The 11,958-nt window shown below is 39.4% G+C and overlaps 1 protein-coding gene across 2 annotated transcripts; it reads right to left on the reverse strand.

Annotated features, from left to right (window-relative positions):
• Window positions 1–666: 666 nt before the first annotated feature.
• Window positions 667–4,094, reverse strand: LOC115727979 (acyl-acyl carrier protein thioesterase TE3, chloroplastic-like). 2 transcript variants are annotated; one of them, XM_030658304.2, is made up of 6 exons: window positions 4,005–4,094; window positions 3,644–3,968; window positions 3,263–3,363; window positions 2,232–2,341; window positions 1,281–1,376; window positions 719–1,200 (listed from the first exon to the last, which is right to left on the reverse strand). In XM_030658304.2, exons 2-6 carry the CDS (start codon window positions 3,841–3,843, stop codon window positions 1,081–1,083), a joined length of 627 nt encoding a protein of 208 aa, XP_030514164.1. In that variant the 5' UTR covers window positions 3,844–3,968; window positions 4,005–4,094; the 3' UTR covers window positions 719–1,080. The 2 variants fall into 2 exon arrangements, with proteins under 2 accessions (XP_030514171.1, XP_030514164.1); XM_030658311.2 differs by lacking the exon at window positions 1,281–1,376 and having other exon boundaries at window positions 667–1,200.
• Between the last annotated feature and the right edge of the window lie 7,864 nt (window positions 4,095–11,958).

The following is an 11,958-nucleotide window of genomic DNA, read 5'->3' on the forward strand; positions in this document are numbered from 1 at the left end:
CAACTCGACGAATGCTATGCTTTTGAATCAATGATAGTCGATGTATGCATTACAAAAGATAAACAATTTGACTTCCCAATTATTAGAAACTGAAGCTTACACCTTCGAACTCCAAATTCGCTAGTTTGACATCCAGGGAAGCCTTTCCCCAGGTAAAGAAGCCCTTCAAATCGGCATAGGATGTTGTCACAAAAATGAACAACTCCCATTTTTCTGGGGTTACCAATACGCTTAGATAGAACATGACAAACTGTGTGTAAGCTTACAGACCAACCGTAATATTCAATATGCAGGACAACTTAACCAGATATTACCTGTCGTAGAAGAAGTGGAACTGCTCTCTATATCTTTCTAGGCACAGTATACACAAGCATGCATGAGTACACAAAAAAACACTTATCTCCTTTCCTCTAGTCACCTATGAAACAGATCCACATACACATTTTGAACAACTGAGTCTTTGAATTCAGACAAAATGAAAGGCTTCATACTCTGGAGTCTCCCATTTGGTGAATCTTGAATTGAGCAAGCACACAAATTTCATCTAAAGGTGCTTAACTGCCTCAGTGCATATAAGATTAATGTTCGGCATAGAAGTGTAATCATCGTGTTAGAGCTTGTGTTTGGACGTGACAAGATACCATTGAAGAGAAGTAGGGATGCAAGTGCAAGGACAGTTTCCATGTATGTTAATCAGTACTATCTGTGAGTGATGCACAGCAGATAGTTAGATATTCCCTCATGTGTCATTTGATGAACAGATACTGTATACAGTAAGAGAGACGTATTTCATAGATAATTGGTAGATTCCCGCAGATGCCCAACTACACGAGTTCAGAATGAAGGACTAGATCATGTGCTCCGAACATAATTGAACTCTATGAGCTGCTTATGTGGCAGGAAAGAGCTCAATTGACATGTTCAAAGATTCTTTCTCGTGGATGTCTATCCTAAAAGTAATTTTAGTAGCTTTTTTCTTTCCCTTCTCTGTCTATCTTCATGTTTTGGGCTCAAACGAGGGGTCTCAGCAAAAGGGAGGGTTCTTTAACCAAGTATTCTATCGCCAGCTTCTTCTGCACATCAGTTGGCCTCCTCATGACGAATGAATTGGACAAACTTAGATCTAATTTCTGGTGGAATACGGATAGGACGATAGTTCTTGTCAAGCCAAACAGCCGTAGCCTTTGCTTCCAAAATGGGCTGTAGAACATGTAACAAAAATATCTCAGCGCCAAGACAAGATCCATTATGAAATAGTTAGATGTAGTTGATAAACAGACCTCGTTGTTTGGCAGCCTGAAAATAAAGTGATCAAAGTATAAGCGAGCAGCCGATGAGTTAGAGACCCTCACCTTTACAACGAACCTGTCCCCACTCTGGTCGCACAAGAAAGGACAACAAAACAACTAGTTAATGAATATCAAATGACATTACAATCGCAAGCAAGCACGTCTGCATAGATTCATTTAGTCGTATATAGTGTTGAAGACATAGCTTTTTCAGAGTAAAATGTTCTGTAGTGTCTATTTGAATAGAAGGGACCTGGAGCATTTCAGTTCCTTACTGCCATCAGACAGCATATGTAGGTTCATCTGTCTCCCTAACAACATCAACAATTACCAACCCTTTTTCCATTCTCTCATTGTACACATGAGGATTAGTCTATGTGATTGTGCCCTCTCTGGGACTATAACCCCTCATCTGCTTCTTAGAAATCTCCTTGGATTTCCCTTTCTTTCTCATTAGCCCTTACCAAAAAGTGATACTATTGTCACATTGAAAGAGAATACTTCTACATTTAAATGAATATGCTAGAAACGCTAGTCAAGAGCAGAGGCACCCAGGATAATATTTTAAATTTTTCTCAAAAAAAAAAAAGAGTGAAATGAAATGAAAGGCAAAAGGGGAAAGAAGACAAGGACAAACTCTGAAGGACCTTAAATATCTTGGTCTTTCTATTGTCTTGTCATTGTTGCCACTAAATTGAACTCTATATAGGTGCTAAATGTATATCTAGGATAGTTTTGGACCACATAAGGAATTGTTGAACATTTGGTAGGGCGAATACCAGCTCTGATTTTAATCAAAAGTGTGTAAAGTCTGCATAAATGAATCTAAAGTTGAGGAGGACTCCAAAGAAAGAAAGGCAAGGCATACCATGATTCATGACCAAATATCATTAAATTAGTTTTGAAGTATCTTTGCAAGAAATTACAAATGGAAAAACATACCCTTAGGGGAGCAAGAAATTTGAGCGACAACTCTGATAATGCCAGTGCATTACCATTTCTGGCCACAGCATCAGCACTTATACCGATTATTTCCAGAAGCTCGTGTCGACCTGATTTAAGACCAAAATAGTTAGTTCTGTTGTTGAATCATGCGCAGACTTGTTAATCTAGTCGAATAAAAGGAACTGTTCAAGCTTCCCAAAATGACAAATCGTCAGAAGGAGAACCTTCACCTCTGAGTTTCGAACCACAAAAGCAGGGTGCCAAAAAATGCCTTGTGAGACGAGTCATTATTGTCTTATGATTAGCATATTCCCATCCAAGGAAAGAAGCTACATTAGAAAGAGAAGTAGGAACGATTTGTGGAAGTATGAGATTTCGGTTATTACTAACCCTAGCAAATATTATAAATTGGACTGGAGTTCTCCTTTCTATCACTAGTAAGTCAAGACCGCTCCCAAAGCTCTATGTGGGACATTGCATACAAATAGTTCCTGGTTTTGACATATGAATCCCCAGAAAAACTCGAATCTTTGTCACTAGAATCTATTGCACATACTAATTAAGCCACAACCAGGAACCATTTGTATAGCAGCACAGCTGACAAACTAATGTATGGAGATTTGAGAAGATTGTTATCCAACTAGACCAATATCTTCCAAGCCATTTTGTTCCCTTTTCGTGAAACACTCGAATCTTTGTCACTAGAATCTGTTGCATATCACTGATTAAGCCACAACCACAAATTTCAACATTATCCCCCTAAGTTATTCTTATTACGACTATTTGAAGAGAACCAACCCTGTAGTCACATTGCTCTTACTAGCCTTTGCCAGATGCTACTCGAATGAGGCGACATGAGTACGAGACTGAGCTTATCCCCTCCTATTCCAACCTTCCCCAAAAAGAATCTCGACCACACAAGGGGGCAGGACCGGACGCAGGAAATGCGTTTGTCGTATAAGAATGTCATCAGCAAGGCAAATGTTTTAAGGAAAATTCATGCATAACATAGAAACTCCGAGGATCACCATGTTGACAGTAGCTCGCGTAGACTGCATTGTTCACCACACCATACTGATCCAATTCATAGTCACGGACCTTGAGCTCCACATCAATGAACCCACTCATTCTGCAAAAACGAAACAATTGCGAACCTCATCAGTCATCATCAACGCTTGATCATTATCTCAAATCTGTCTTCTTCATTTTTTGCAGGTAATTCTTTCGCTCCGATTTTATGGGTAACTCTTTAAAATCTCTATCCGCCCTCGAATCAATAGCTTCAAGCGAAGTTAGCTAAGACCCTACTGCAAGCATGGAAAAGGAAAATTCTCGCAAACCCACTTAATGCAAGTAAGATTCATCATCGCAATGCCCAGATAAATGCATTCGACAAAGGTGGCGAGTACCCTGTGCCACCTTTGAGATCAAGAAATGAAGACGGCGCGCATCGGCCCCTCACGATGGACAGCGGCCGGAGGCACGTCGGCGTCGGCTGGGAGACCGGGAAGGCCGGCGCAGGGCGACGAAGAGGGAGCGAAGCGGCGCTGGCACGGGGCAGATGGATGGTCACGTGCGCGGGCGAAGCCGAGGCGAGGGCTTGCAGCATCTTCGACAGTCGTGGTCCGATTCAGCAACCCCAAAAGACGGGAACCGCGGACGAGGAATGGATTGTCCAAACAAATCACCCTCTTCACATTTTATTCTGAATTAAAAGAGGGGTGTCGATACAATCTATGCTTTCGAACAAAAAAAAAAAAAAGATACAATCCATGCAGCAAAAAATTTAGGTGGATTGATTTCGCTGCGGCATCACCAAATCGCACAGTTTAACAACTTTAACTAAACGGAAGGCGCACCGCGGTACCAGACATGTATATATGCACAGCTCTAATCTGACGAGGACGACTTGGGAGGAATTGAACCCAGTTAATGGGTAATTTGGATTTCGGGATTGGACTTGGGCCAAGCCCCACCAAGATGTAAGCCCAATATCCAATGGGCCACAAGTCAGGCCCATCAGCGCTGAATTCTGCTCAAGGACGACGGCGGGTCGGATTAACTTTGTGTTTCTTGACCCGCCCAAACCCTTCTTAGCTATCTCAACTGTTTGGGGACAACTTTGGGGTGGACTCGAGAAGTGCCGCTTTGGAGCTTTCTATTCATTGACGCGTCCATCGAATACCAATCGAGCCCACTCGGATTCGGTAACTTCCGTAGCACAACTTTCCCGTCCGTCTAGATCAATTTCATATAACTGGGGATGAGCTCATCTCCTCCCTTCTGGCCATTGAAAGCATTTCAACTGTTTTTAGGATTCGTTCAAAAGGGCATTTCCCTAATCTCAACTTATCCCACCTCTAAAGGCAGCTATTGACTCGATAACTCAAGAAAAATCACAATGAGTTTGGTATTATCATTTTTTTTTTTTGTTTCAAAAAGAAATAAGAGAATTCATGGTACTTGACACATAATGATCAATTCTTCAAATAGCTGGAATGTCGGGAATATTGTACTTGATGTAGTTTCTCGAGCTCAAGAAGTTGGCTAGACACGGCCAATTATTCTACCACCACCAATCACAACAAACCATATGTCGTCCCTTTTTTGTCTATAATGCACAAGTCATAAATATGGCATTAGAAATATTTGAGAAAATTACAAAAGAAAAGGTCCTAAGCTTACTATACAAATGGAAATTTAATCGTAAATATTTTAACAATTTGTCAATGTAATTCTTCCAATTAATTTTGGCCGGAAATTACTACTGTGGACAACACCTACCAAATTACATGCATCTAAAAGGCTAATCAAACTCACTTAATGGCGCTAAACTCAAGTGCACTAGTAATTTCTCTTATTTCAAAAGGACACATCGAACACGTGATAATTGTCTGAAAAGTCCTAAACCAATTGTAAGGCGATCAATGTAGTCCTAAATCTATCAATTATGTCAATTTAATTCTAAATATTTTGGCAACTTGCCAATTTAGTTTTAAACCTTTCAATTGTGTAAATTTAATCAAAGACCTTTAAATATTTTTACGATTTACTAATTTAGTCCTAAACTTTTTAACGATTTATCAATGTAGTCATTAGCCAATTTTAGTCGAAAATAGCTGATGTGCACTCTAGCCGTCTTACATAACCCAACCAATGCTGATGTGCATAATTGTTGTAATATTTGTTTACCCTTTTTTTTTCCTTTTTGTTTTCTTTTTCTCTTCTTTCATTTTTCCCTTGGTTAGCAACCACAAGTGAGGGCCACCCTCACTTGGGCGACACTTGCCTGCCGCCCATGGGCGCGCCTTCGCCAGCCACACGGGAAAAGGAAAATAAAGTCAAAAAATGGAAGGAAAAAAAATAAAATAATTCAAAAAAAAATTAGAAAAATTTGTCAATGTCAACGTTGGTCGCGCTATGTTGGACGGCTGCTATCCATGTCCATAATTTCATGATAAAATTGACATAAATGACTAATTTGACAAATCATAATAAAGGTTTATGACTAAATTAACAAATTATCAAAATGTTCGGGGCTATATTGACACAATTGAAAGATTTATGGTTGAATTATCCGTCAGACAATAGATTTTAAGATTTTTTGGACAATTTTTATCATCGTACGCATAAAATTACATCATGAACCAAGAAACATGAATTGGCTATCATACAATAAATTTAAGATTTTTTTGGATAATTTTCATCATCGCACGCATAAAATTACATCATGGACAAGAAACACGGGAACTTACATTTAAATTGAAACATCCAATACAAGCAGCAATTACTTGGTCGAACAAAAAAAAATGGCAGTCAAACCTCCGTGTATGTCTATATCATTGAAAATGATAGAAAATGTTTCGAATTTTAACCCTGAAGCGAAATTATGAATATTTCGAATCGAATATTTTAAGTACGTCCGAAATCAAGCAATAAGGTAATACGCATGCTATGGATATCTTTCGCAAGAGGATGCGATTTTGACGTTGAACTCTTGCTTCAAGATTACAACGAGAAAAGACAAAAAAAGAGGAAGTTAAATCTTGTTTTAAGTCGGTCCACGAACGGCACAAAAGGAAAGACAGATTCTTGGACTTTGACCGGTTGACTGAATGTTCGCTGTACATGGTTTGCTTTCCGTGTTGGAGTTGGTCTCTGCATATTTTAGTGTTTGCAAATTATATATATTTAGAGGGAGTGTCTTTCATAGTAGTGAGTTGATGTGTGCAGAGGATTTTTCGTGAAGCTTGATGCCGTCATATATAATCGGTGTTAAAGCTGAGAGTGCTTGAGTTTGAGGATACTGTATGCGTCATTGGATGTAATTAAATATTGTGTGCAGAAATGGCATGACAGTGTGTTTTCATACTCTTGGTTTGAAATGGGAGTTTTGACACCAGCTGTTAAATATTAGACTTCTTAGCAGCTTGGTAATGACTCAAGGAGGAGATGAGCAAAAAGATATGTGTTGGTTGTGAAATACATTTTTATTTATTTTTTTTTTTCGATTTGATTTTTCTCTGTTTGCTTATTTTTCATTGGAGTCTGCAAATTTAGCTAAAATGGGGAGGAGAAATAAATTAAAAAAAAACCCAAAAATACAAAATGGTTTTATGAGAGTTTTTGTGGAAATGGTTGAATCCATTTTCTCTATTTGCTTTTTTTTTTTTTCGATTTGAATGTGTGATCAAGTAACGTTGCTGATTATTCTATTCTTAGAATATTTGGTTGCCCATGTTATATTCAAATTGGTAATGGAAAGCTCAATGAAAGGGCAAGGAAGTGCATGTTCATAGGCTATGCACAAGGTGAATGTGGTTATCGATTGTGGTGCCTGAAATTAAATTCACATGATATCAGCAAAGAAGTTACATTTGACAAGTCTCGAGTACTTCTGGCTATGAATGATTATAACAGTGTTCATATGGATCTAGACGGTATTTAGCTTGAGGTGGAGTTGCAACCAGAAACTTCTGAGGTAACGAGTACTAGCGTAGTAATAGACATAGATAGTGCTTGTAGCAAGGTGGAACCCGTAGAGCCAACGGTTGCTGTAATCGCTACTATTGAAAAGGTACGTATTCGGTCTCCCGACAAATATGGATGCAAAAATGATTTTGCTTTATCTGTGATTAAAGAACTTGTGTCAAAAAGTTCTTATGGTGTAGTTAAAAGTGCATGTGCAGTTTGTATTCTGATGAGATCCACGATTATAGCGAAGTTCAAGCGCAGCTTGGACTTGGAAGACATTTATAGCGGTTGAGCTCATTGAGACCGTGGAAGAGTAGTAGCGGTGGAGTTCAAATACTAAAGAAGCGATTGTGACTTGGCTCAAACATCGAGTTAAAGTGGATATTGTTAGAAAATATCTCGAGTTTTGAGTCCGAAGCACAATTGTGAATATTACAAATCGAATAGTTTACGGACGTCCGAAATCGAGCAATAATACAATTCGCGTGCTATGGATATCTTTCGCATGAGGATACGATTTTGACGTGGAACTCTTGGTTCAAGATTGCAACAAGAAAAGAAAAAAAAAAGAGCAAGTTAAATCTCGTTTTAAGTTGGTCCACGAACATCACAAAAGGAAAGATAGATTCTTGGACTTTGACCGGTTGACTGAATATTAGCTGTACAAGGTTTCCTTTCCGTGTTGGAGTTGGTCTCTGCATATTTATTGATTGCAGATTATATATATTCGGAGCGAGGGTCTTTCATACCAGTGAGCTGATGTGTGCAGAGGTTTTTTTGTGAAGCTTGATACCGTCATATATAATCGATGTTAAAGTTTGGTGGTGTGTCGCAAAATTGCAGCCAACAGATTAAGTGTTAATAATTCATTTGCAAAATTGAGAGCTTATTTCGTAAGGAATTAGGACTAAACATTGAGTGTGTTGTTGGGTGTAACTGGGACTAGAAAACATTGAAAGTGCTTGAGTTACTCGAATTTGATCTGTAATTTTCTTGTATTGCTCGTTCTATAATGAAATTTATTGCTGCTCTCTCCGTGGATGTAGGTCTCTATGACCAAACCACGTACATCCGATGTCCGATTTAATTTTCTTGTTCTGTTTGGATCGCTTATTATGTACAATAGAAAATTCAAAATTCAAGAGTGGAAACTTTTTAGTCACGAGCTGATAGTTTAGATAAACATAAACTACGAGGTTTGCTCGTCACCGGGTCACCCTTCAAACTTAGGAATATGATTACTGATTAATTGAGAGTTGCGTTCAAAGAGAGAAAAATGCAGTATTCCGTAATATTTTAAATGAAGTGTACTTGAGCCTAGGACCCTATTTGTGTCGCGAAAAATATGATGTTTCTGAAAAATATTTTTCGAGAAGTCATTTGTCGGGAAAATAATAATATTTTTCGATGTTCGGCGAAAATCTGAAAATGATTTGAAAACTACTTTACGTCGTTTTGTAAGGAAAATAGTTTCCGTTATTGAATTTCTGCATCGTCATTTGGTAAAAAATTGTTGATGTGGACCCGGCCATCCTACGTGGCACGGCTGACACTAATGTGAATTCCTTTCAATATTTTATAAATAAATGGTATTTTTTAAAAATTATATTTGATTTTTTTATTTTGTTTTTTTATATTCTTTTTTTTTCAGTGATGATCGGCAAAGGAAGAAACAAATTAAAATTAAAAGTAAATTTAAAATAAAAAAATTACAAAAAAATTACAAAGAAAATGAACGTGAAGTTGTGTAGTGAGGATAGGAAAGGGAAAATGATTTCCTCTTTTTTAAGAGAGAAAATCATTTTCCTCACTTTTGAAGGTTTTTTTTTTCATCAATAGAAAATGTCTTCCTTGACTAGTTTATTTTCCGTCAACTAAACTCCGAAAAATTCGAAAAATATTTTTTGTTCTGAATTTTTGTTTTTAAGAAACGAACGGAGCTTAAACACCAAGTACAATCAATCGAAACCCACAAAGGGTGATATACAAAACCTCCTAATAATATCTCTTAACACTCGATTGACAGGATCAACAAAGAGGCGTCCAAAAACGAAAGGCCCCCAAGCGACCCGGTCGCTTTCGCTCCCCCCGCGTCCATTGAGCAATGCCAATCGTCTCTCCTGGGCGCCGAACCCCCCACCACGCACGCACGCACGCACGCATTACATATGGTCACATTTTATCCACACACACGCACCCGCGCACAACTTGTATCCCGAATTATTTGTACTAAGAAACGGGTCTCTCGGCTTTTTCCGCTTTCACATGACGCTCGCCCATCTTCTCCAAACTGCACAAATTTGGCTAAAGGACAAACCCATGGGGTTTGAAATGTGTACGCCCCCAAATCACCATGAGCATTGATCCCAATTATTGGCCGCTGCGCAATGCACCTGCCCCCCTCTTCGGGTTTTCAGTCCCGCGTGCACAGTGAATCGACCCCCCCACCCCCCCTTCTTGCCTTGAAGATGCCAAATTCTTCGCACCGCCCCATATCACTGACGCGCGCAGCATGACATTGTTTTTTTTTTTTTTTTGGGTCGGAACGCGCAACACGACATTCGATTGGGGTGACTTTTGGATGCGTTCGAAATCTTGTTTCGCGTCGAAACCGTGTCGGCAACCCGTGTCTGGTTCTTCTGATTTGATAGCCTGCTCGGTTTTGGAAAAATTACCAGAAAAGTCTTATACTTATTGCGATTATGTCTAATCATTCATAAGCATTTTACTTAAACATTTTACGTTTATGTCAATTTAATTCGTCCGATGAAATGAAGCTAGCCAAAAGTTGATGTGATAATTTTTAATAGTACTTAATATTTTTTCAATTTTTTTTATTTCTTTCTTCTTTTCTTTGTTATCTTCTCCTTCTTCTTCCAGATGGACACCGGCCCTCGCCAATGGCTGGTGAGGGCAAGGTCGCCCGAGCCTCACCATGGCTGGGCGAGGTTGACCTCGCCGACCCTCGCCTGGCGACCGGTTGGAGGAAAAAGTAGAAGAAAAAAAGAAAGAAAAGGAAATAAATTAATTAATCTAAAAATATTATAATATTATTCAAAATTGCCACGTCAACACCGACATGCCATAATTCACTTGATGGACTGAATTAACATAAATGCAAAATATAGGACTTAATCGGCCTAAAAAAAAAGGTTTAGGACTAAATGGCATAATTACAATAAGTTTAGAACTTTTCCGATAAATTCTGCACATCGTGGTTTAAGAAACTTACCCATGGTCCGCATTCCTTTTGTCATCGCGAGAAGGTCGAGGAACTTTCACGAAAATCGTCATTTGGGCTATTTGATCATACGCGTGGTAGGCGAACCTCACCAACACACCAGCAGTCAGGAAGCCTCTCTCCACACACGAGGTGTGCCGAAACCAAGCGACGCGGCGTGGGCTGTCCGGAGCGAGTTCATTCCCGACGTGAATCAAACTTATGACTTCGCGTCAAATACCTAACTCCCGACCCCTTTGCTATTTGCCTAATCACGTTGATGGGGACAGCCCCAACATTAACATCTTGGCGAAGCCGACAAAAGAGAAGTCGATCCAATACAAAACTAAACCACGTGGGACGTCCATCCAACTTAACTTAAACTGGATGCTCCAATGGGCTTCTTAGTTTCTAAGGCACTGTTGCTGCACAAGGGAAGTTTATGACTTCTGTCAAGAGGAGCCCCCCCCCAACCAAACCCTACGCTCACTCCCACACAGTCAAATTTAGCTGCTCCAAATTAGAAAAGAGAAAAAAAAAAAAATGGAAAACATCCTCAGATTATTCGTATTGAATGGGTTCGATGCTGAGATTGCTTGTCCGAAGAAAACCCAACTTCTGCTTGACGTAACCTTCATGACAGAAACTTTTGGCTGTTCCGTTCTTTTTTGAACTTTTCCAATTATTCCAAGATTGGTAGCTAGATGCCGCCCCTATCGAGGAGCATACCCGCGTAGTCCCACGTTTACTCATAGTATTATTATGTTCAGTCAACCACGTTTGTCATCCAGAGTCTAGAAGCACCAGAAGGGGGGGAAAATGGAATAAATCATACCTCAGAAGAAGAAGAAGAACTTGTTCTTTTCACCAAGAAGACCCACCAAGGTCTCTCTCTCTCTCTCTCTCTCTCTCTCTTGCCCTTCATTTTGGGTTCATGATGATCCATCACTTCATCCAAAGCACATGCATCAGAATGAAACTGAGGGCTCCCGACATGACAGCTTAAATTTGATTTTAATTGCTGTTTTGGCATGTGAAATGCGAGCTTCACAGCGAAGAGTTTGATCAACCACCTTTCCAAGAGGGAGAAAACTTTTCATTTGCACTGTTGGATCCACAGCGTGAAGCTGAGAAATTAGTTATACGAGTGTTCTCCGACGGATGTTACGTGGGTCTCACCGGGTCTGATTGTTCGCGTCAAATTGGATATGAATAGTGAATACCGAGGAGAGCGATGACTCTGTGAAATCGCAATGCGGCGAGAGGGTATACGTATGATTCCAAAGGCTCTCTACATTCCCTAGCCCATCAGTAACAATACATTAGTGGCGTGTAACTAAAGCTCTATTGACAAAATTTTTTCTGACTCCACGAAATAATCCCAATCTTTATTACATGCATTTCTAAAGAAAAAAAGTTACCAAAATTACATGAAAAAGATTCACTATTGCTTTCAATGAACACAAGAATAAAGGGGCTGTGCATCGTTTTCCATATTTGCCGCCTCATTGGGGGTAAGAACTTGTTGGC

Source organism: Rhodamnia argentea, chromosome 6 (genome assembly GCF_020921035.1).
Source record: "Rhodamnia argentea isolate NSW1041297 chromosome 6, ASM2092103v1, whole genome shotgun sequence".
Classification (NCBI taxonomy): domain Eukaryota; kingdom Viridiplantae; phylum Streptophyta; class Magnoliopsida; order Myrtales; family Myrtaceae; genus Rhodamnia; species Rhodamnia argentea.

Excerpts from the sequence above, each read along its gene's own strand:
- LOC115727979 (XM_030658304.2), bottom strand. The coding sequence starts at position 3,843 with ATGCTGCAAGCCCTCGCCTCGGCTTCGCCCGCGCACGTGACCATCCAT. Across the intron at positions 3,364-3,643 it reads GATCTCAAAGGTGGCACAGG|AATGAGTGGGTTCATTGATG; the intron begins GTACTCGCCACC and ends TCGTTTTTGCAG. Across the intron at positions 1,201-1,280 it reads TCAGGCTGCCAAACAACGAG|CCCATTTTGGAAGCAAAGGC; the intron begins GTCTGTTTATCA and ends CATGTTCTACAG.